This window comes from Paramacrobiotus metropolitanus, unplaced genomic scaffold (assembly GCF_019649055.1).
Source record: "Paramacrobiotus metropolitanus isolate TYO unplaced genomic scaffold, Prichtersi_v1.0 Parri_scaffold0000070, whole genome shotgun sequence".
In the NCBI taxonomy this organism is placed as follows: domain Eukaryota; kingdom Metazoa; phylum Tardigrada; class Eutardigrada; order Parachela; family Macrobiotidae; genus Paramacrobiotus; species Paramacrobiotus metropolitanus.
This window is the reverse complement of record NW_026570290.1, coordinates 705,351-729,014: the sequence shown is the minus strand read 5'-3', so window position 1 is coordinate 729,014 and position 23,664 is coordinate 705,351. Positions and strand designations below refer to the sequence as shown.

The following is a 23,664-nucleotide window of genomic DNA, read 5'->3' as shown; positions in this document are numbered from 1 at the left end:
GTACGGATATGTGAGACGTCGGTCAAGCGCTGCTTTATTGTGACAGCAAAGACGATGGGGTCAAATGCTTTGTTAAGACAAAACCTTACCGACATAGTCACATAGCGAAACAGAAAATCCAGCTAAACCACGGAATTACAAAAACTCAAAATGCATAATACTGCATCCCCTTCGAGACCGGAGCACAGTAGTTACATAAACAAAATGCGTGTCAGAAGTTTTTCCCTCCCGACGCATGCTTTTTCTCAATATGGCTGAGCAGACTCTCCCGCCACCGAAACCCTTTCCGGCACGCTTCGCAGCGATGATTAAACTCTTCAAACGTCATGGTTCTCTTGGGACGGAAGAAGGCCTTCAGCTGCGCGTTGGTCTCCTTCTCCTTCTTCCACTGCTGCCGCTTCTCCTTGGCGCTGCCCACAAAATGACGGCTTTTCATATGCCAGAAGAGCTTCTGCATCCCCACCAGCCGCTTATTACATACGGAACACGGGAACTCGATGGCCGCCCCGTCGTCCAACTCGGGACGTTCCCGTTGCCGTGTCGGCGCTTTCTGTTTCACACAATGTCGCAGATGACCTTCCAGCCGTTTCGCCGAACGACACACCTTCCGACAAATCAGGCAAACACGACTGGCATCATGAATGCTAAAGTGTCCTCGTATGGCCATGTAGGAGCTGAAGGAGGCCGTGCACTGCGGACAGGGGAACACACCCTCCACCTTATGCTCCGCCACATGTACGTGGTACTCTTTGCAGCTCGCGAAATGCGTGCAACAGTACAGACACATGGTTTTCTTATGCGCGATGTTGACGTGCTGCTTCATGGCGTAGGCCGTATCGAAGGTCTTCTCACACTTGCCACATGGAAAACTCTGCAGCTGCTTCCGCTGCAACATCACGTCCGCATGGACCCGTTCCATGTGCACGCGTAAATTCTTACCGTGATAGTTCAAAATCGATTTACCGCACAGCATGCACGGCTGGCGCTGCCTAAGCGACATGGCGAACCCATGTACGTTGACGTGCTGGGATAAATCAGTGAGGCTGGCAGGCGTGTATTCACACGCGGGACACTGACGCTGTTCCTCGCGGTCAACGGCACTGTCGTGCTGCAGTACGTGGAGGTCCAACAGGGGTTTTCGACTGAAATTCAACTGGCACACCGTGCAGCGGAAATGCAGGAAACCGGTTTCGATAATGTACGCCGCAGCAACTTGCTGATCGTCTTCCGACACCGTGGTGTTACCGGTGGGATGGGCCTGCAATTTTTAGCGATATATAATTCATCCAATGAAATACAAAGTGCTACTAGAAAAACAGTAAAAGCAATTTCCTGAAAAAAGTTGTACTTTAACCATAACATCTGCTTCGCGTGCGTGCGAGGAAACTATCGCTACCGTACGCTCCCATAACTTCCAAATGTTCGCCCTTCTGCTGCGTGGATATTGACTACACAGCTGCAGGCTTACACTTGTAATAATTTATACTACCCTCTGCAACTCACCTGCGACATGTGGTATTTTAAGCCTTTTTCAGTAAGATACGCCCGGTTGCAATCCGGATACCGACAGGTCATAGCTTGTGCAAGCTTTTCAAGACTATCTGGATGCTTGTTCCGGTAATGTTCGTCGATTCCTTTCTTAGAGCACTCTGTGCGACAAATTAGACAGCGCTCGGTTGTTTTTCGGAGTCCGACCTCAGATCTGCGGGACTTCGCTTTCGGCGGAGGTGGTTTTCTTGCATCATCCGCTGTCGTCAACGTCACACCATCATCGACTTCCTCCGTTGCCGCAGCGACTTGCCGATCAGTATTCAACATTGTGACAGAGCCGTAATGGGCCTGCAAGTTTCAACCATAAAAAGTAAGCACCAACCCAGCTAAAAATCAATAACTAGTACATTAAAAAAATGCTAGAGCCGTGGTTCGGTGTAAAAGCCATCTTCATGGATATGTGCGTTTACATGCAAAATTTCAGAGATCTATCTGTCCATAATGAGAATTTTGGTACATCTTAATGCATTTGAACTTTTTGGAATTTTCTTGCAGGTGTACATAACTCTCGAACCGGATGCTGCGCGCACAAACGATATTCACGCCGACGTATTCAAATTACCTGGCTACAGAATGTCATAAAACAAAGCAAAGGAGTGTCTGAAAGTGCGCAAAAGTGAACGTTTTCGTGCATGTATACGAATTTGGTACCGTGTACAGAGTACTGGGCCACTTCCTTTACGACATATAGGGTAGAAGTTGAAGTGATGGTCCAGCTTAAAGGAAATGGTCACACACATCGTACCAGATCCACTGAAAACAAACTTTTGCGAACTCCCAAAATCTATACGCTATATTACATCCTTCTGCAACCGCATGATTTAAATTCGTACACGTTTACCCTGAAATCACTTAAGTGTGCGCAGTATTCGGATTTCAGTTCCAGAGACATCGCGAAATAAAATGGACAAAGCGCTTAAATGGAACTGCTGTGCTCGAAAAACTGCATATTTATTATCCGATCGTCCTGAAACTAAAACAATAAAGCAGAATCTAAACCGAAACCAGTTTCCGTGGCGTTTTTGTTAAATTTTAAATGCATCTGGCCAAGCTTTAACTTATTGTACAGTTTAGGGAAAATCGGGTGTGCCTGGCCTAGCTTCAAATTCGACTTCGTTTTTGTGTGCCTTTGGTAGCCAAATCTCACGAGGACGGATAATAATATTAGTTTTGGTGCCGACAATGCGTTTAAACTGAGTTTTCATTTAATTTCGCGATATCGCTCAGCAACTGGAACTGGAACACTTCATCATTATGTGTATGTGGCTCACCCGAAGCATGTGGATCCGTAAGCTTTTCTGTCTCAGAAACACTGCCTTGCAATCCTTAAGCCGACACGGAATGAGCTCTGCAACCAATTCTGGATGTTTTTCACGATAATGTTGCTCAATCTCTGGCCAGCAGCGTCGGCAAATTGGGCACCGCGTGCTTGCCGTCGGAGGTCGGAGATCAGATCTGCCCCGCTTGGGCTTATGCTGCGCCGACTTCTCTGGATTATCACTGTTAATAATATCATCGACTGTCGTCGACGCACAGCCATCCCCTCGTGTATGGTGTTTCCGTCGTTTCGCCGTATTTTTAAACTTCAAAGGGGCGTTCCGTTCTGCATCGGATTCCTCTGATTCCGACGCTGCGGATGCAGCGTCCCACTCTGAGGAGGAATCCTGGATCGATCCACATTCAGACTGCTCTTCGTGATCACGCATCGCGGGCTGTTTTTTTTCCGACTGTGATCCGCTCGGACTCATCTGAAAATCCGTCGCCGAGGTTGATGTTTCCTGTGGTTGGGAACGAGTGCTGGGATCCTGCGGTTTCGATGCGGAAGTTTGACGCAGTTTCGATAAACGCTGACTCCGCCGTAATGATGGAGCAGCTATCTGGTCATCAGCGGAAATAACCGGAGACCGCTGCCGTCCAATACTCGCAACAGTTTCACTGGAGGCAACGATTTCTGCAGCAAGGACGAAACTCGCTTCCGCCGGTATAGCATCGCTCTGGGAGGCAACCGCACGATCAGAAATATCACGCTTTCTACGCTTCGTTGACTTTTGGAGCTTTTTAGCTTTTCTCTTGCGATCACTCAGAGGTGCTGCGGGATCAGCATCATCAACTTGCTCCGATACATTTGCTGTCGTTTGTGGTAACGATGCGGCTAAAAAGTACAGTAGTGGTATGAAGAAATCGTGAAAGGGAAAAGATAAAACATAACTAACTAGCAAATAATTTAACAGCTCTGCAAAAACTTAGAGAAAGTTTCCATTTACAACTGCATATTTAAGCGATACCTGCTTGCACAAATACTGAGCCATGCAAATTGATCAAAACTATTCCGTTCATAACCGAATGTGCATCACAATACCACAAGCTCATTCAGTTTTTTTATAAACTGCAGGTAGAGCGAAAACGATAAAGCATCAAACCGATAAAGCGAACAGACAATAACCGACTTACCGAATCCCGCTGCCTTTCCAGGATGGACATCGTAAACGTGCTGCATCAATTGTCCCCCACCGAAATACCCGGTCTGACACTGTTGACAGCGATACGGCTTCTTGTCCCACGCGACTCGACAACGGTTCTCTCTTAAATGTTGAGGCAGCTTCGTCAGCAGTTTTCCACAGTACGGGCACAGTACCGAAGGGCCAGGCGGTAAGGAGACACCCGGATGGATCTCGGCCATATGTCGGATCAACCACCTCCGCGATAAGTACCGGCGTGGACAGTGTTTGCAGGGGAACGGCCAATCCGCCCAGATGGCCGCCAACTCATCGGGATGTTTGGTTCCCAGATGCAGACGCATGCGGTTATCTTTCACACGGCTAACGTTCTGCTCGCAAAACGGACATCGCACCCAGTCGTTTTTGCCAAGTGCGTGCTGGATGACATGCTCGGCCAACTGCTGAAAGTCGTTGCCGGCAAAATCACAGGCTGGACAGTGGCGCTGGCTGGGCGGTTCGGCGGGAGGGGAATGGGTGGCGTTGTGGAGCTCCAGCAGAGAGAGGTGCTGGAAGGTTTTGCGGCAGGGAGCGCAGTAGAACTGAAAGAAGCCGGTGGTGCGCATGAAGTCGATGACGGACGCGGAATGCGCAGAATTCACGCCATCGAACGTTTCCAGTAATGAATCTCCACTTGGCATTTCCGCAAGCAGGATATCACACCACTGTTCAGTCGCTACAGGCGATGACGGCGAAGTCCGTGGGAGCAGCGCCTTTTGTGGGTCCTGCTCTTTATCACCAGCTTTAAACGACTCACCAGGGGAAGATGAACACGAGAAACTAGGAATGCCGGCTTCCATGCCACTGCACATTTCCGCTAATGAATCTCCATTGCAACTTTCCCCATGCGGAGTGCTACACGATGATCCCCTCCCCAATGGTGGTGGCGGTGAGTCACACGGGGATAATGCAGTTACCGGGTCTAGTGGGTCGTACTGATCATTATCTCCAGCAAGAAAGCACTCGGCAAGGGAAGACACAACCGCGCCGTCGGTAATGGCGTCGCTACCGTGCATAGCTGACTGACCGACATCTAGCGGTAAGGAAGTGAACTGAAATGATTCCCCAGTCATGGCTAACGCTGCACACGGTAACGCGGATTCAACGAGGCAAGATGCAGCCGCAACTCTATCCGCATCAGCGCCCTTCACCGGCTCGCACGGAGGTAAGACAGACGGGTCCCGGTTGTCGATGCCGAGCAACAGTTTGCCGGTCATCTGCCACGCGACCGTAGATGTCGAACAGTCTAAATCAGGGAATCAATTTGCTCCTATCACGTACATTATATAGATAGAAATTACTGATTACGCTGCATCGCACTGTACGACATAAGTACATTTTCGACCGAGCGAAGCGAAGGTCCTCTATGTTCAGGATAACAGGAATTTTTGTCGGTCATGTCGGTCACGCAATAATCTGTCCGTCGGTCACGCTGCTCACGCATTACGTAATAGCAGAAACCCTATATATATTATTATTCCAGAGTATAGTGTGAGGTTATATAGGGGGGAAAACCGTCTTAGTGGAGCCGGTTTACGGCGCTGCTGCCGTCACCAGGCTGGAATGTGACGTTACGGCAACACATAATAATTACGGCTAAATCGGGCGCGGTACATACTGTAACACCATGTTTAGCCACAACGTAAGTATCTCCAGCCGGGTGACGGCAGCAGTGCAGGGAGACGGTTCGGGTAGACTGGTTTTGCCCCCGATATTATGGGAATGCCTGTGTGTTTTTCACTGCTGTGTATTTAATAAAACAAATCGGCATTGTAAAAATTTCAAATTTGTTGAATTTTGTCAACGTGCAAAACCGGTTTCTTTAACATTGCAGACGGTCCGATTCCAGTGCTTCGTGTTTTTCCTTTATGAAAATCGTAGTAAGTTATTGATTTTGCTTATTGGTTGTTTTCCTTTAGTGATTTTATTTAGTGCCTTTTTATGCGAAATGAATCAATGAGTAAATTCTTTATTTAATAATTTTTTTGGAGCAGCAACGTTTTTATTAGGGCCCGCAGTGGGGTACTAATGTACCCCAACGAGCATAATTTTGTTTGGCTTGGCCAGTTGCTGTTGACCTACACATAGCTATAGTTTTGCAAATTCTTTCCGTGTAATCACATGTTGCCGAAGTTAGCATCCAGGTTTTGAATAAGTTTGTTGAGCGACGAAATCTGATGAAAACGTGGGTCAGCAATATTGAATGAATGTCGGGTGGAAAGTGGGAAGGAGAGAATTTTGGTACCAAAAAAGTGTTTGGGAATACTGTAAGTTAAACAAAGTGTTTTGTGTACAAAATTTGGTACCAGGGACCGACATACTTCCCTCAAATGGGTCAATATGTATTTTTAAGGGCGGAATAAGATTTATGGTTGTAAAAAGTACTCGTTGTACTCCTTAGTTAAGTAATTCGTATGCATTTCTGTATACTCCTTATGAAGAAATACAGTAATTATTGTTTTTAAACTAACACAACTTGATAATTTTTCTCTGCTTGTGCTAGCTCTACACGTGGACGTGCTTTATCTGTGGAATTTTTGTCAATATTCTTCCCTAAAATGCTCTACTGTAAACTTTCGTTCTGAGGTTGTTGGCAAATCATTCAAACTGCATAATATAGGCAGCAGATTTTAATGTTGACTACAAATATGTGAATTCAAAATTGGACGAAAATTCGTAATACAGGAAAAGATTTTGTTCAGAATGGACCATCTTACGGAAATTTCTGGCTTCGCTTCGGTCTTTTAGTGCTAGCCTGCAGCGGTGCACTTCCCTAGTAGACTAACACAGGCGGAAGTCGACCGCGTTCCATGGTTTAAAAATGTTTGATAATAAAATCAATCCACATTGTAAGCGCCTCTTGAACCTACCCGTGACTCCAGTCCGTTGACGACCACGTTTCGCTTTGCCCAGTTTCTTGTGGAAAACAACTCCGGCGCCGTGTTCGCGTTGAGCACTCGCATCGTCTTTTACACACTGCAGGTCATCGTCTCCCCCAGCAACTGCACCACACGCGCGTGCATGCGCTCTCGACACAGCCCAGGTCTTGCAGATGTGTCCACAAGCTACACAAACATGGCTGGCCCAGTGGTCGCGTTCCATATGGCGCGTCACGGCGGCATACCGCTTAAACAGCCTCGAACACTGCGGACAGGGGAACCTGTCGTCGACTTTGTGCTGTGCCGGGTGCCACCTGTGGTTGTCCATCGTCACACCGCAATACACACACTCCCATCCCACATGTTTCGCGCGGACATGCTCCTCCAACCCCCCGGCACTGTCACAGCGACGCTGACACTGCCCACACCGGACCGCATTGTCGTCCGGATGGTGGGTTTTCAGGTGATTCAACGGAGATACCTCAGCCATGAACCCGGACGGACGTTTATCGCACTGGTATCCAGACTCTTCCTGGAGGCGGGTCAGAAATCTCAGGACATGTTGGGCACCTTGATATTTCCTTTTCGGGTTGTCCCGTGCTTGCATCCGGTCTTCAAGCGTTGCCCGATCCAACACGGTCTCTTGATCGTCCCCTCGTTCTCTCTCATGAGCAGAGCTGATATGGCGCACCAACTGTGCGCTGGAAAAGAACTTTTCCCGGCAATCCATCTCCGGGCACTGCAGCTCCCCATCGGGGCAGATGGCATCGAACTCTTCCGGGTGCCGTTCTTCCACATGCCGACGCATCTTACTATACAGATGTGTCTCTTTTTGATAGATTTCCTCGCCGCAGAGTAAGCACGGTACCCAGTCTTTCTTGCTGAAAGCATGCTGATTAACATGCTGGAGCATCTCCTGACCGGTGTAATCACATTGGGGACACTTCCCTACCGGTACATCAATGCTGCCGGCATCCGTCATAGGATGACATAATGCATTATGCAGATCAAGCAACGGCATCGTGGGAAAGGTGCTGCGACACGGGGGACAGAAGTAGTTGAAATGACCGGTGGTTTTCATGTAAGAGCGAGCCACCGCGACATCCGCTGGCGATGGCACTGTTACGGCTTTCGAACGTTTCTGCAAAATTGCGAAAATAACCAGAAACCAAACTACTGTCTATTCACTAGGGCACACCACGCCGTCGCAATGTCGGCGTTGGCTGGCGCAAAATATATCAAGAAAAAATATATATCAAGAAATTTATGAATAGACAACGCCATCCCAAGTGACCGATGTTGCATTAATATGCCGCAACACAAGGATGTCATATTTAAAATGGAAACAATATCATCTTTTTTACAATGCAAGCGCTAGACTGTCTTCCAGACTAATCATTGCATCATCTTGACGGTTCACAACCTGCGATTTTTTTTTTGGATTTGAGCCGACTAATACGTTTAAAACCACCAACCTCAGACGATGTAGTGGTCTGGAGAGCATCAATCTCATCATCAGCAAGCAACTCTTCAGCACACAAGAGGGCCGTGTCGCCGGTGTCGGAATCATCCGTGACGTTAACTAACGCAGGCACGATGGAATTCTCCGTTTCGATGATAACAGAACAGTCAGTCGCATCGGGATCCTCTTCTCCGAACGGCAGCCCCGTGTTACGGTGTTCGCTGCTGTGCAGTCCCCAGGGATCGCTGTCCACCCAGCCCAACAGTTCTTCTTTAACGGCACGCACCGTTAGTGCTGTTAACTCGTCCGACACCGTGAGGCCAAGTAAAGGAGGATCTCCATCAATGGATTCCGTCTGGATAAGAACCGGATTCTCGGTAGCGCGCTTCACATCACTAGTGCCTATATAGTCCAAACATTAAACGGAGACACAGCCATTTTGGCACAAATCAGCATTACCCGAGTTTCCGCTAACGTCCTTAGTACTAAATATGTCGACTTCCTCCAACAAAGGGGCTTCTGCTTCTTCTGTTAAACAGGTTAAAATAAATGGTGCGAAACTTGAAGAATTTACCCAAGGAATGTTACCCAATTTGTCCTGGGGGCGATGGTGAGCCCCGTCAACTGCTTCCGATCGATCCGCTGTTGTTTGTCCTAACGAGGGCGCTAAAAATCAGTGGTATGTCAAAATTACGATATGCAAAAAAATCAAACGAATTAAAACAAAGGAAACAATTTAGAAAATTTGGAAATACTGCGGAGCAGCATGATGAGCGTTCATCTCCTTCTTCTAACATATACTAGAGCAGTATTATTCCCCTGAAGACCATATTATTCCCTTTATCTTTACACGAAGCCTGCCTTTTCGAAAACAGTTCCTGAAAAATTTTAATCGATAACTAATTTTTTAACTAATATGTACACCCGCAATATCTGCAGACTGCAGGTACTTGTACAACACAAAACTATAGCTTACTCGATCTTTTATAAAATGCGGTTAACAGGACATTCAGTTGACAAAATCTGAATCGCCGGCTTACCGAAACCAACTGTGACATCTCCCGCATGGGCTTTAGCAACGTGATGCATGAAGCTCCCGTGGGTGCAGTAACCGGTCTGACACCGGTAGCATCTATGTGGCTTCTGATCCCACGGGGCTGGGCATCGGTTCTGTTTTAGATGTTGACGCAGCGCCGTAAACAGTTTCCCGCAGTAGGGACACGTTTTCATGTGGTCCAACGGTAAGGCGGCGTCCGGATGGTTCTGACCTCTATGAACACTCTTAACGTGCTGAATGAACTGTCCGTGAGTGAAATAACCGCTCTGACACTGTTGACAGCGATACGGTAGCCGATCCCACGGGGCTCGGCATCGGTTCTTCCTGTGATGCAGATGCATCACCGTCACCACTTTCCCACAGTACGGACACACCTCCGTGGGGTCCGACGGCAAGGAAGCGTCCGGATGCATCTCGCCCACATGTCGCACCAGCCGATTCCGGAGAAAATACCGCCGTGGACAGTGTTCGCAGGGGAACGGCCAATCCGCCCAGATGGTTGCCAACTCGCCGGGATGTTTGGTTTCCAGGTGCATCTGCATGCGGTTATCTTTAACCCGGCTAACTTCCAGCCCGCATAACGAGCATCGCACCCAGTCGTTTTTGCCCAGTGCATGCTGGATGACATGTTCGGCCAGCTGTTGGAAGTCGCTGCCGGTGAGATCACAGGCTGGACAGTGGCGCTGGCTGGGCGGTTCGGCAGGCGGGGTATGGGTGGCGTTGTGGAGCTCCAGCAGAGAGAGATGCTGGAAGTACTTACCGCAAGGAGCGCAATAGAACTGGAATAAACCGGTGGTGCGCATGTACTGAATGATGGACGCGGCGGACTCTGTTGAACTCATTTCGGCAACGAATCCTGTCGTGCATCACGCGGGGGGCATAAACGGGTGAATGCGAAAGGAACTGCGGTGGCCGGGAAGTGCACTGGTTGGTTGCAGCAGTCAATGGCGCAGATTATGATTATCAGTCACAGGAAGCGTCGATCATATGGTACTTTCTTTCCCATCTACGCATTCAAATATGACATTATTTGTTAGTAAGTAATGATATGAGGAAAAATTTTTTGTATTTGCAGAAAAAATTTCCTTGAGAAGCCGGTTTAAGAAGTCGTGTCGATTTATCACGTTGGTAGATTCGATGTGGTTTTTGCGTATTTCTGGACAGCGCCCACTATACATAAATCCTAGCCACCGCACTACGACATTACCCTGTATTTCTTCTATTTGGTTGCTTTAAATAAGAAAAAAACCTCTGATTAGGTAGGCTACGATAGAACGTAAATAAGTCGTTTTCTCGCAATAGGATGCCTTCCATAAAAGCGATAAATTGGTACATAAATGGTAATACAGTACATTACATTTATGCACCCATTCGTATTCTGTGAAACCCCCCCCCCACTCCCCCCCGAAATTACACCCGTTTCTAAAGCACTGGTACATAATTTGCTGTAAGATTAAGACCATGATTTACCAAAAAAGCCATTAATTTTGGTAACTGGATGATACTGAAAATGATAAAAAAATATTACTCCGCTTCAAACAATCTTCCCCTCCCAGCGACACGGCCACGGTTTCGGAGTTTGTGGCGAGGTATCTGTGGCAAGAGGAAGACAACCACTGTTTCTTGTGTTTATCCAAACACCCTTCTCGATCAGAACAGATTCTGATAAGATGGCCAGATCCGCTGATTCTGATAAGATGGTCACATTTGCTATAAAACAAGTCTCTAGCGGATGCGAGAGCTCAGAAAGTCCGTGGTCTTTCACTAACTAACTTTCGCACGTCACTGGCGAGCTCAAGAAACTCCCGAGACCAGGCACGCTGTTGCAACAACGAAGAACGGGAAATCCAGCATGTATACCAGTGCTCGTAGTGTTAGTGTTGCGGCATCACTAACTATAAGAAAAAGAAATAACTGCATACCATACCCCGTACTGCAAATTCATTTCCACGTTCGCGGTTCGCAAGTCTTAAGTCAGTGGATGTCACAGCTAACAGGCAAGACTGCACCTTGCAATGCGACGGTAAAGTCCAAATAATAATGAGAGCACGCTCGTACATCCAAGTTCCAACTGAGTATCCATGCAGTGCTGTTGGATCGTGAAAACAAAAGAAGGGGAAACACAACATCCGTAAAACAAGAACGGCAGTTCTGAATTCTGTACTAGTATTTCCAAACAGAAATAATTTCGAGCCTTTGGCAACGAAATGTAAGCATAACTGCATATGCAATGAAACAGCGCGTCGTCGTTGCGTGCTACCACTGGGTGGCAGGATGCAAGAAATATCGCGCATCTCTTCCGGTGCGGTCGATCGGGTGCAGGCTGCATGCCGCTAAAACAACAAACGAAACTGCGAATCTGCTTTAACGACTGTACTCACTCTTACTGTACTGTGTAAAGTAAAACCGATCGCAGTTGAGCAATTTTTTTCTTTCAAGGGGAATAATTCCCGGGTCAAATATTTAAATTACAGTATATTACTAGCGGTGGTAGTTAGCCACATCATTGAAAGACAGCTTCAGTATCACTGGATATATACAAGTATACATACGATAAACTGTACTGTCTGTACATATCATAATGGCATATCATAATGAATGTACGGAATTTGCAAAGTGTTATCAGTTCAAGCCGGTCCGGATGATGAGCACGAAAACATACGGCTAAAAATGTAAATTAATTAGTTACACCAAAACGTAGTGTAGTGGCCATATGCATAGCTCTACCTTTACCGCCCATTACGTGATCATCATCCGGATCGGCTTGAATTCGTACTGTAAGCAGATGACGCTCTTCCTGACGCCATAAATTTTTTTAGCTCTTGACGAAGACTCAATTGCAGCATCTCGCTGCGTTGGATACAAATAACAAATCCTAATCACCCAGATGGGCCAGATCAAGGGGAGTACTGCACTCGTATAGTCGTACTAATACCTAATGTGAGGCGCATGCACAGTTATGCGCATACCTGTCTCTTTCAAGCGCTGCTTTTAACAATATTAGTGCGAAAAGGAAGACCGGACAAAATCCGTTAAGCCTTGTTTTAAAAAAAACCCACTGGCATGCGGTAATGAAATAGAAAATCAAGCTAAACCATGGAATTACGTAATAAATAACTCGGTAACATATTAGCGCGTTCCATTTAACAAAGGTTATTAAAGTACGAAACCAGAAACTCACAGTTAAAGTAAATAAAAAAGGTATTTCAAAACTTTTTTCATCCAGACGGGTGCTTTTTGTCAATATGGATGAGGAGATTCTCCCGCCATCGAAACCCTTTCCGGCACTCTTCGCAGCGATGATTAAACTCCTCGAACGTCATGGTTCTCTTGGGTCGGAAGAAGGCCTTCAGCTGCGCATTGGTCTCTTTCTCCTTCTTCCACTGCAGCCGCTTCTCCTTGGCGCTGCCCACAAAATGACACCTTTTCATATGGCTGTGGAGTCTTTGCATCCCCATAAGCCGCTTACTGCACACCGAACACGGGAACTCGATGGCTGCCCCGTCGTCCAACGCGGGATGGTCCCGCTGGCGGGTCGACGCTTTCTGCTTCAGACACAGTCGCAGATGACCTTCCAGCCGCTTTGCCGAGCGACACACCTTCCGACAAATCAGACAAGTGCGACTGGCATCGTGGCTGCGAAAGTGTTCCCGTATCTCCGGGTAGGTGCTGAATGTGGCAGTGCACTGTGGACACGGGAACGCATTGTCTACCTTGTGCTCAGTGACATGCTTATTGAATTGATTGATACCCTGCATCATCGTGCTGCAGTACAGACACACCATTCCCGCCCTCTTATGTACATAATGCACGTGCTGGTTCCTGGCGTGGGCCGTGTCGAAGGTCTTCTGGCACTCGCCACACTGAAAACGCTGCCGCTGCTTCCGCTGCAGCATCACGTCCGCATGGAAGCGATCCATGTGCGGGCGTAATCGGGCGCCAGTTTGGTTGTTGATCCACTGACCGCACAGAATGCAATGCTGCCGGGTGCAGGAGCCGAATCCGTGGGTCCCCACGTGGTCGGATAAATCTTTGAGGTGGGCTGCCGTGTAATCACAGGCGGGACATTGGCGCTTGTCGCTGCAGTCTACGGCACTACCGGCGTGCTGTAGCATGTGGAGATCGAACAGGGGTTTTCGGCTGAAATTCAACTGGCACACCGTGCAACGGAAATGCAGGAAACCGGTTTCGATAATGTACGCCGCAGCGGCCTGCCGATCGGCTTCCGAAACCGTGCTACAAGGAGTACCGGTGGGGTGGGCCTGAAATTTTCAGCGATAAAAAAGTAAGTCAGTTTATCTATTAAAATATTACAGATACTTACACTGGACACAGAAGTAATTTCCTAAAATCGTTCTTAAGGAAGCAACTTGGCAGTTGGCGCATAGCACCAGATGCACCACACACGGTGCAGCGCAATGATTTGTAACATAAAAAAAATCATTCGTGCGCTGGTGCGAGAGTTGCGGGTGAAATTGATTCAAAAAATGTTAAACCTCAAACAGGTGTACTCGTACAACGACTGGTACCAAAGTTTCATTATTCCCCGCTCTCCTTCAAATTTTATACTTACAAACGTTAGTTACGTAAACACAGAAATGTGAAGACTGTTTGCATCTATCCAGGGTTCCACTAAACTGACCAAGGTACCAAACTTACAATATGTATAAAAAGTACCGTAATTATCGAATTTGTGCCCCCCCGCAATAAGAGCCCCCCCCCCCTTGTAATGTAATAAGCCCCCTCCCCGACCCTGTTTGAAAAATACGGCCACCCCCCGAAATTACGCCCAGGGGACCGCTAATAAATGCCATGCGGCGCAAAATGATAAGTGTACCGCAAATGCTTTATAAAAATTATTGTGGTGTGAGCAATAACTAAACGGACATCAACATATTGCGGTATTAGTTGGCACAAAAGGTGTATAGGGACTAAGTAAAAGTATATGCTCGAAAATATTGCTGGGAAGGTTGCGCTGTTGCGTATACCGGTAATTATTGCGTTCAGTTTCACTAGAAAAGGATGCGCAGTTGTTTATAACATAATGCCCCTCCCAAAATATAGCGTTCGAAAAATAACGCCACCCCCCGAAAATGCGCCCCTCCCCGAAATAAGCCCCCTCCGCCATAGCCTTCGAACTATGTGTACCCCAGGGCCACAAATTCGATAATCACGGTATATGTAAAAAATATATGTGCTTTGCACTTGCCAGTAAGTTGAGTCAACACAGCTAACTGCTTTAAAGGCAGTGCCGGAAAATTAAAGGTTGTGTCAGAGTGGAAGGTAGTTTGAGCACGGAGTGAAAAATTGATAGACTGTGAACGGAATGGTCTAGACAATTATTATCGGATTCTCCGCCTTTTGCTGCGAATTTTACAATTTACAGTACTCTGTCCGTCTATAACCCACCTTAGCCATGTGGTTCTTTAGGCCTCTCTCAGTAAGAAACGCGGCTCCACAACCCGGATACAGGCAGATCATAAATGGTGGAAGCGTTGCAATCGTTTCAGGATGTTTCTCACGGATATGTTCCTCAATCCGTATCTTAGAAGACGTACTGCGGCAAACTGGGCAGCGTGGTCCTTTATTTCGGCGTCCGCCCTGATGCCTGTCCGCCTTATCCTGTGCCGACTTTTGCGGGCCCTTACTTGCATTATTAATTGTCTCTAGCTCTGAGCAATCCCCCGAAATGGCCGACGCACCCTGCTTCCGTCGTGCTTTCGACTTTTCCACTCTTACACGGGGATTCCCTTCTTCATCGGATTCCTCCGATTCGGACTTCTCAGATTCAGCATCCCATTCTGAGGTGGAATCTTGGAGCATCTCGTCATCGGAAACGGCACTGATTAATTCGGGTTGCTTATCAAAATCATTCATCGGAGATTGGTCTTTTGCAGATGGTAATGTCAGCATCGGCAATTCCGGCTTCGACGCAGCAGATTGCTGCCGTGTCGATAAACGCTTGCTCCGCCGTAACGTTGGACCAGCCGACGGATCATCAGCGGAAATATCAGGAGACACACGTAGCGCCGTCTCTGGAGCAGTGCCTTCGCGTGGGAGAGCACAGAAATCTTCTTGGGCATCACCTACATCGAAGGGTACAAAAAGCATGAAAAATCGAACAGTGGTCCGCGGTACAAAATTCAAGATCAAGTCCATAAACAGCGTGCAACAAAAACATATATCTCTAAGAAGCAAACAAAGATTCTATTTTACAATCCCGGACTTACCGCAGCCTGCGACATCTCCCGCATGGACAGCGTCAACGTGGTGCACGAACTGTCCGTTAGTGCAAAATCCGCTTTGACACTGCTGACAGCGATATGGCAGCCGATCCCACGGGGCTCGGCAGCGATTCTGTCCTAGATGCTGATGCAGCTTCGTCAGCACTTTTCCGCAGTACGGGCACGCCTCCGTAAGGCCCGACAGTAAGGAGGCGCCCGGATGCATCTTTCCCGTATGCCGCATCAATCCATTTCGGGAAAAATACCGCCGCGGACAGTGTTCGCAAGGGAACGGCCAATCTGCCCAGATGGCCGCCAGCTCGCCGGGATGTTTGGTTCCCAGGTGCAGCCGCATGCGGTCATCTTTCACACGACCCACTTTCTGTCCGCAAAACGGACACTCCACCCAGTCGCTTTTGCCCAGTGCGTGCTGGATGGCATGCTTGGCCAATTGCTGGAACTCACTGCCGGTGAAATCACAGGCTGGACATTGGCGCTGACTAAGGGGTTCAGTAGGCGGGGTATGGGTGGCGTTGTGAAGATCCAGCAGAGAGAGATGCTGGAAGTGTATACGACAGGGAGCGCATTGGAACTGAAAGACTCCCGTGGTGCGCATGTAATCAATGATGGACGCGGTGGACTCCTCCATGCCATTGGGCAATTCCATTAATGAATCTCCAATGGGAATTTCTGCAGGTAGAGTATCGCACGACTTTTCAGTGGGCACTGCCGGCGACGGGGAAGCACTCGGGATCAGTGCTCCCAGAGGGTCCGGCGAGTCGCACTGATCGTTATCTCCAGCCGGGAAGGGTTCACCCGGGGAAGAAACAAAGGACAACCCGGCATCGTCGTCGTTGTCGTCGTTACCGGACGGACCAACATCCAACGGTAGTGAGGTAAATTGTGCAGAGCTCTCCAGTTCACCATTATCGGGTAATGTCGCACCTGGTAGTGCGCAGTCAACGGAGCAGGATTCAGTCGCAGGTAAATCTCCATCTGCGTCAGCGCCATTTATCGGATCGCACTGAGGTAGAACGGGCGGGTCCCGGTTGTCGATGCCGAGCAATAATGATAGTCTGTTGGTTGTTATTAAGGGGCTCGCGCATGTCTCATAACCTGAAAGAATAAATTATGATTGTTACATTGAAGTTGCAGATAGGAGCAGGAAAACACTGAATTTGATCAACACACCATCATTTACTTCTGCGCCGTCGGTTTCCTTTGGTATGTGCAGCTCCATCTCAGTGTTATCCGTAACTAGAAGACAGAGATTCAACAAATCATCTCAGAATAGAGATTCAACAAATCATCTTAAGTATATAATAAAAAATTGTTTAAAAACAACAGCGAGAAACTCAGGCTTACCGTCCATTACAGGGTCTGCGACATCCTTTTCCGCAGTTCTTCCAATACATTTTCCGGCATGTTCTCCGAACGCCGCCTTATCCGGGCAAACATGTCCACACGCCACACAGACATGCCTGCCGGCATGGCGGCAGTCCATATGGCGTTTCACCGCGGCATACCGGTCAAAAACCCTCGCACACTGCGTACAGGGGAACACGCCGTCGATTTTGTGCTGCGCCGGATGCCAGATGTACTCCGTCAGCGTCACCCCGCAATACACACACTGCAACCCGGTGTGCTTCAACCGGACATGAGCACCCAAGCCCCAAGCGCTCTCATAGCTGCGATTACATTGAGCGCACCGGAATTTCCCCGGCAGGTCAACGGGACAGGATCCAGTCGCAGTCAGATTTCCATCCGCGTCAGCGCCATTCCCCGCATCGCAGTGCGGTAGAGCAGCCAAGTCGCTCTTGTCGATACCGCGCAACAATGACACATCGCCGGTCGAGACCATGGATTCTACACAATCTACACAAGGATAGTATTAAAGTCACATTACTCATACAGGAATTACAGATACGAACCACGGCTATAAAACAATGCCAAGATTTGTAATCAGCGCACCATCATTTGCTCCCGCTTCGTCGGCTTTTGCTGGTAATTGTAGCTCCGTCTTGGTATCATCCATAGCTAGCAAAAAAAAAACAATCCACATACCCTAAATTAGAGAATCTATGGCACGAAATTTACTTCAAATGCAGAGTACGAAGTATGAACAGAATTGAGCCGTATGCAACGTAGACGTAGAATGCCTTGTCTATCGCGGTTTACATAACGACCATGCAATATCCATACGTACCCGCGCCAACAATCCGCTGACGCTTACGTTTCGCTCCAGCCCGTTTTTTCCGCGGTACCAGTTCGTCATCATGTTGACGCTCGGCAGGCGTATCATCCGTTACATACTGGAGGACATTCTTCTGCGCAATACTTCCACCGCACTCGCGAGCATGCGCTCGGAACGCCGTCTTCCCCTTGCAGATGTGTCCACAGGTCACACAAACATGCCGGGCCCAGTGGTACTGCTCCATGTGGCGTAGAAGCGCCTTGTACCGGTCAAAAACATTCGGGCACTGCGGGCAGGGAAACTGGCCGTCGACTTTGTGCTTCGTCATGTGCCAGTTGTATTCCTTTATCGTCTCATCGCAGTACACACACCGCTTCTCTTCATGCCACAACCGGACATGAGCCGCCAAGCCCCGGCCGCTGTCGTACCGGCGATGGCATTGCAAACACGGGAACTTCTCCTGCAGCACCTCCGCGTCCGCAGCCGCGGTGTCGCCGGTATGCCGCATTTTATCGTGGTTCAGCAGACCGATCTCCGTCATGAACCGGGCCGGGCATTTTCCGCAGTGGTGTGGAAACTCTTCCGGGCGGCGGGCCAAACGCGCTAGGACGTGTTTGGATCCGTAATATTTCCTGGTTTGTTTCCGCTTTTTGCGTGCTTCCATTTGGTCGGCGGGTGTACCCGTATGACAAATACCGATATGGGTGTACAGACCCTCCATGTTCACGAACAGCTTACCACACTGCTGACACGGTATCGGCCCGTTGCGCTCCAGTGGGATCGCTTGATCGTCCCATCGTTCTTTGTCATGAATGCAGCTGATATGGCGCACCAACTGTGCGCTGGCAAAGAACATTTCCCGGCAATCCCCTTCCATGCACTGCAGCTCCCAATCGGCGCAGATGACGTCGAACTCTTCCGGGTGCTCCTCATCCACATGCCGACGAATGGAAGCATACAGAGCTCCGCGATCCTGACAGACAGCTGTGCCGCAGATTATACACGATACCCAGTCTTTCGTGCGATAAGCGTGCTGGTTGACATGCTGGAGCATCTCCTCACCGGTGCAATCACATTCGGGACATTTCTCAGTCGGTTCGTCAGTGTTACCGGCATCCATGGTAGGATGACATAATGTATTATGCAGATCAAGTAAGGACTTCGTGGGGAAGGTATTGTGACACGGGGGACAGAAGTAATAGAAATAACCGGTGGCTTTCATGTAAGCACAGGCCACCGCGACCTCTGCTGGCGATGGTACCCTGTAAAGATTTGAAGGTCTAGGGTAGCCAGCCTCTTCGCAGTCTGCAGCCGCCATAGCATCGTCGTGGTCATCCCCCCCTTCCATCAGACTGCCTTTATTTATCACAGACGATTTCTTCTTTGGTTTAGGTACACGAGCGTGCTTGAAAGAACGAACTGAACTAGATGCCGTAGGCTGAGGCTCGGTAGGTGTGTTTCCCGCGGAAGGCGTGTCTGTAAAGCGATCGTGAACGTTCGTCAACATACAGATTACAATAACAAGCGCAAGTGCAAGTGTGCAACGTGTTTTCTCAAGCAACGTTGCAGTTTAATTCTTAATAGAAAAAGCGCCACGGCTGTGTGAAGTACCTTAATTTTCATTCTAAGAAGGATAGAAATTTTGGCTATTACACAATTTACACTGTATCTAATTTTCACTGATCATGAAGCATTTACTATGAGCCTATAGTTTGGATACCTGCAGGCGTTGCGAAACACTCTGTTGCCGGTTGAGTGGACGGCGGCGCTGACACCAAGGCATTGTTTACATCATCAACAATTTCCGCTCCTGGATCACATGAAAGGGTCGTATCACGAAATTGTGTGCCATCGTGTACCGCGGGGCAAACGGAACTCCAGTCAGCCGAAGAAGGATCCGCTTCTCCATACGGTAGCCCCGTATGACACAGCTGGCTGATTTGAAGCTCCGATGTATCGTTATCCATCCAACCAAACAATTCTTCCTTAATTGCACGCACCGGGAGTGACTGGAGTTCATTCCAGGAAGCTGCTTCAAGTAAGGGAGGGTTTTCAGCGTTTGATAGGTCCGTCTGGGCCTGATCATCGGGAGCGTGATTCGGATCTTTATCGTCTACAGAAACCAGCACGTTGAAAAATCAAAATATATCGGCAAAAGCCAGCCTTACCTGTGTTTCCTTCTAACTCCTGAACAGAAAACTTGTCCACTTCCTCTGAGGAAAAGGTTGATGTTTCTTGTAATGAAGAGGCTAAATCACGTGGTAGATATAATTCGCGCTAGTAATCACGTAAAATTGAAAATTAAACAGAGACGATAATCGATCTCACCCGACTTTGCATTTTGCCGAAACTTTTTCTTAAGGCTTTCCTTGATTTTTCTAACTTGGGCCGGCAACGTGCGAACTTCCTCCGATAGATGACCTGTCGTTTGTCCTAATGATGATGTGAAAAATCAGTGGGTTGTCAAAATTCTGATATGAAAAACCGAACAGAAGAAAAGTCAGCAGACTTTCGGAAATATTCAGTTGATAATCAAACCGTGCAAAAATCCATTAGAATCACCTTTTTAAACTTATGTGCAAACCGAAAGGAAACGCAAAATGTACCGTACGACATGCATAAAATCAATCCAGACAACTGTTTTCGCATTTTATTTTCCATAAAACTCTAACAAGCAGAACCGAAAATTACCGGCGTACCGAAGCCAACTGCGACATCTCCCGCATGGACGCTGTTAACGTGCCACATGAAGCTCCCGTGAGTGCAGTACCCGGTCTGGCACTGTTGACAGCGATACGGCTTCTGATCCCACGGGGCTGGGCAGCGATTCTGTCCTAGATGCCGATTCAGCTTCGTCAGCAGTTTTCCGCAGTACGGACACGGTTCCGCAAGGCCCGACAGTAAGGAGGCGCCCGGGTGCATCTTGCACATATGTCGCACCAGTTCCTTCCGGAAAAAATACCGCCGTGGACAGTGTTCGCAGGGGAACGGCCAATCCGCCCAGATGGCCGCCAACGCACCGGGGTGCTTGACTTCCAGGTGGCGTCGCATGGGAGTATCCATAACACGCCCCACTTCCTGCCCGCACAACGGACACCGCATCCAGTCGGCGGGCCGCAGTGCGTGCTGGATGGCATGCTCGGCCAGCTGCTGAAAGTCGCTCCCGGTGAAATCACAGGCTGGACATCGGCGCTGGCTGGGCGGTTCGATGGGCGGGGTATGGGTGGCGTTGTGCAGATCAAGGAGGGATTTGTGCGGGAAGGTTTTACAGCAGGGGCCGCACTGGAAATGGAAGAAGCCCGTGGTGCGCATGTAGTCGATGAGGGTCGCGGTAGCTTCCTTGGGGTTCATGGTGTACGAACACACGAGGTGAGGTGACACCGGTCGCCCGGAAATGCAATGGTTGGACAGAAGCAGTCAGCGGTGGGGGTTGGTCACAGCGCAACTGATTCCATTAGGTGGCTGTTCCCAATCTACATATTTCAATATTCTTGGACCGAATCTTGGTTAGTAAAGTAATATGAATGAGGAAAAGGGAAAATCAAACTGCGGAAAACTTATTTTCCCCTTCAAGTTGTTTTTTAACAAACGCTAACTAACATCTAAATAGAAACTAACCCATGAATGCGGGAAAAACTATATTTCATGTGAAAATTCGTAGGCAGAATGGCCGTGAGGGCATCCCGGGGTTGCGCCGCTGCACCCACGATGCCATACACTGTAACTAGCCACTGCACTACGATAATTGCTGTGAATTTCTCTACGCTGTCAACAGGTAACTAGGTAAGTACGTAACTACGTACTTTGCTGTACCACGGGTCGGTCTATTTTGCATAGTCTAGTATTTCTCTGCATCGGGTTGAAACTTGTTTCGCGGGAATAATAAAAAAACGTTGCTAATTTTAATGCCGTAGATACTGATGGCCCAACTTTTGCATCTGTAGGGTGTCGAAGAATGTGATCTTGAATTTTTAACCCCCCCCCCCCAGTAATGATCCCCTTTGGGATCCCCATTGTGTGTGCAAAATTAAATGTACCGCCAGGAGGGAAGGGGGTGGGCTCTAGTAAATAATGAACGCACGCAAGAAAATGATAAAGATAGTGAGGTATGCTGTAAACTTTAGTAAATTCTGTGTGATTGAACAACTGCGAAAACTGAACAACCGCGAATATTGAAAGACCGTATAGGAACCGGTGCGTCTCGTACACGGCGAAAGCAACTGCGACTATTGAACAGTTCCTTACATTGAACACTTTCGAAGGAACCGTAGGTGTTCAAATTACACAGGTTTTACTGTATGTACTAGTAATTTAAAACCCAATATAAACGTAATGCTGCGTGGTTCCATGTTTAACGTCGGTGCACATATCGAAAGCAAACGATGACGCACTCACCATACTCCCCGAACCAGCTTCGATCATGTTCGATGCTGTCACAAGGAATGGGAGACCCTTACGGTGTAGTATCCAGGGGCAAGGGCTAAGATATCACCGAACGATAAAGTCAAATCGACGAAGGGAGTGCAGCAGCAACAACAGCAATCAACACTATTACAGTAGACGCGCTCACAAGTCATAAGAAAACAGCTAATAATGCAAACTGCAGCCAGTAAAGCGGCAATGCAAACCGAATGGAGAGAGTAAGCCGATAATACAATGGCCGTAAAGTGTTGGATGGTAAAGATTGCACTTGAAAGTGAAAACAGAGCACCACCGAAAACAAAAGTTTATAATATATACAATTATTTCTGTACATACTGTATCTGTACAAGAAAATATTTTGTCAAAATATTTTCAACCATAGCTTGTCAGTGCTACGAACCCAGTGGCACCCACTGGGTGGCAGTCAGCCACAGCTGCCATAGCCTCGCTCCCAGTGCGGTCGCTCGATAAAGCAGATTTTTCTTGCGTGTCGACTGTCGTTAACTTCGATTTCCCGAGAACGGAGAACATCTGCATGAGTACTTACTGTACGAGTAGAGACAGTACGATAAGAAATACTGCATTTTTTGCAGTTCTCCCAAATGGTTTATCAAGCAGTTACACTGAAACAGTACTATATTTTTCGCTGTTTTTTTGTAATTAGAATGCTTCGTAAACAGACCCAGGACAGCGATTTTCTGCAAGGAGTGGGCGGTTGGGGGCGGATTTTAAGGTTACCCCTATTTTGGCTTTTCTCAAAAAGGCCAGTTTCTCAAAACTTGCAATCCCACCAACTGAAGTGTGCTCTATCTGGTGGGGAAAAGTGTATAGAAATATAGTAACTTGGAGGCGAGATATGAATTTTTAAAGTATTCGACCCAGAGCAGCCAGTACTGTAATTAATGACCGGCCCGGCTTACCATTTGCATGCCTGCGTATATGCAAGCGATTAGATTTGGACATGCAGTCAAATGAATGGGAAGCACCTGTTTGCGATTTGTATCTTTTGTTTATCGCAGAGGTGAAACATAAATGTCGAAGTCTCCGCCGGGGGACGGAGTGCATTTTCGAAAAAATTTCCAGAAATCTTTACAAAGTCTTAAAAAAGCTCTAAAAAAATTTCATTTAGATTCCCTAAAATTTGAAGAAATATCGAAAAAGACGTTTTTTAAAGAATTTAAAACATTCAGAAATTTCCGACCAGTTAGACATTTTAAAATGCATCTGTGGTGCTCACTTTCCTCCAGTTTCTGAACCCAGTCGGCTTTTCTCCCGGCAGTCAAAAAGGGAAAACGGGGACCACCTTCCCCTATCGGACCTGGTTGTGAATGCACGGAATACACCTAGCCGGCGGTTATGCTTACGGCTGCTGGTGCCATG

The 23,664-nt window shown here is 48.0% G+C and overlaps 2 protein-coding genes across 5 annotated transcripts; both read right to left on the bottom strand.

The window, feature by feature from the left end:
• Window positions 1-24: 24 nt before the first annotated feature.
• LOC129594662 (uncharacterized) lies at window positions 25-11,620 on the bottom strand. 3 transcript variants are annotated; one of them, XM_055491428.1, is made up of 11 exons: window positions 11,454-11,620; window positions 11,218-11,339; window positions 9,428-10,450; window positions 8,976-9,053; window positions 8,847-8,915; window positions 8,401-8,789; window positions 6,917-8,066; window positions 4,003-5,292; window positions 2,823-3,703; window positions 1,504-1,839; window positions 25-1,258 (listed from the first exon to the last, which is right to left on the bottom strand). In XM_055491428.1, exons 3-11 carry the CDS (start codon window positions 10,284-10,286, stop codon window positions 212-214), a joined length of 6,099 nt encoding a protein of 2,032 aa, XP_055347403.1. In that variant the 5' UTR covers window positions 10,287-10,450; window positions 11,218-11,339; window positions 11,454-11,620; the 3' UTR covers window positions 25-211. The 3 variants fall into 3 exon arrangements, with proteins under 3 accessions (XP_055347403.1, XP_055347402.1, XP_055347404.1); XM_055491427.1 differs by lacking the exon at window positions 11,218-11,339 and having other exon boundaries at window positions 11,372-11,620; XM_055491429.1 differs by lacking the exon at window positions 11,218-11,339.
• Window positions 11,621-12,475: 855 nt separating this feature from the next.
• On the bottom strand, window positions 12,476-22,603 carry LOC129594655 (uncharacterized). 2 transcript variants are annotated; one of them, XM_055491418.1, is made up of 13 exons: window positions 22,258-22,603; window positions 20,562-21,335; window positions 20,191-20,295; window positions 20,031-20,111; window positions 19,583-19,975; window positions 17,875-19,338; window positions 17,640-17,705; window positions 17,034-17,543; window positions 16,860-16,925; window positions 15,675-16,784; window positions 14,854-15,530; window positions 13,196-13,706; window positions 12,764-13,130 (listed from the first exon to the last, which is right to left on the bottom strand). In XM_055491418.1, exons 2-13 carry the CDS (start codon window positions 21,211-21,213, stop codon window positions 12,910-12,912), a joined length of 5,856 nt encoding a protein of 1,951 aa, XP_055347393.1. In that variant the 5' UTR covers window positions 21,214-21,335; window positions 22,258-22,603; the 3' UTR covers window positions 12,764-12,909. The 2 variants fall into 2 exon arrangements, with proteins under 2 accessions (XP_055347392.1, XP_055347393.1); XM_055491417.1 differs by having other exon boundaries at window positions 12,476-13,706.
• Between the last annotated feature and the right edge of the window lie 1,061 nt (window positions 22,604-23,664).

Coding starts and splice junctions, on each gene's coding strand:
- LOC129594662 (XM_055491427.1), bottom strand. CDS start 10,286: ATGAGTTCAACAGAGTCCGCCGCGTCCATCATTCAGTACATGCGCACC. Junction 8,790..8,846: donor GGACGTTAGCGGAAACTCGG/GTAATGCTGATT, acceptor TGGACTATATAG/GCACTAGTGATGTGAAGCGC. Junction 1,840..2,822: donor TACGGATCCACATGCTTCGG/GTGAGCCACATA, acceptor TGAAACTTGCAG/GCCCATTACGGCTCTGTCAC.
- LOC129594655 (XM_055491417.1), bottom strand. CDS start 21,213: ATGAACCCCAAGGAAGCTACCGCGACCCTCATCGACTACATGCGCACC. Junction 20,112..20,190: donor TCGGCAAAATGCAAAGTCGG/GTGAGATCGATT, acceptor CACGTGATTTAG/CCTCTTCATTACAAGAAACA. Junction 19,339..19,582: donor GTGTTTCGCAACGCCTGCAG/GTATCCAAACTA, acceptor ATCGCTTTACAG/ACACGCCTTCCGCGGGAAAC.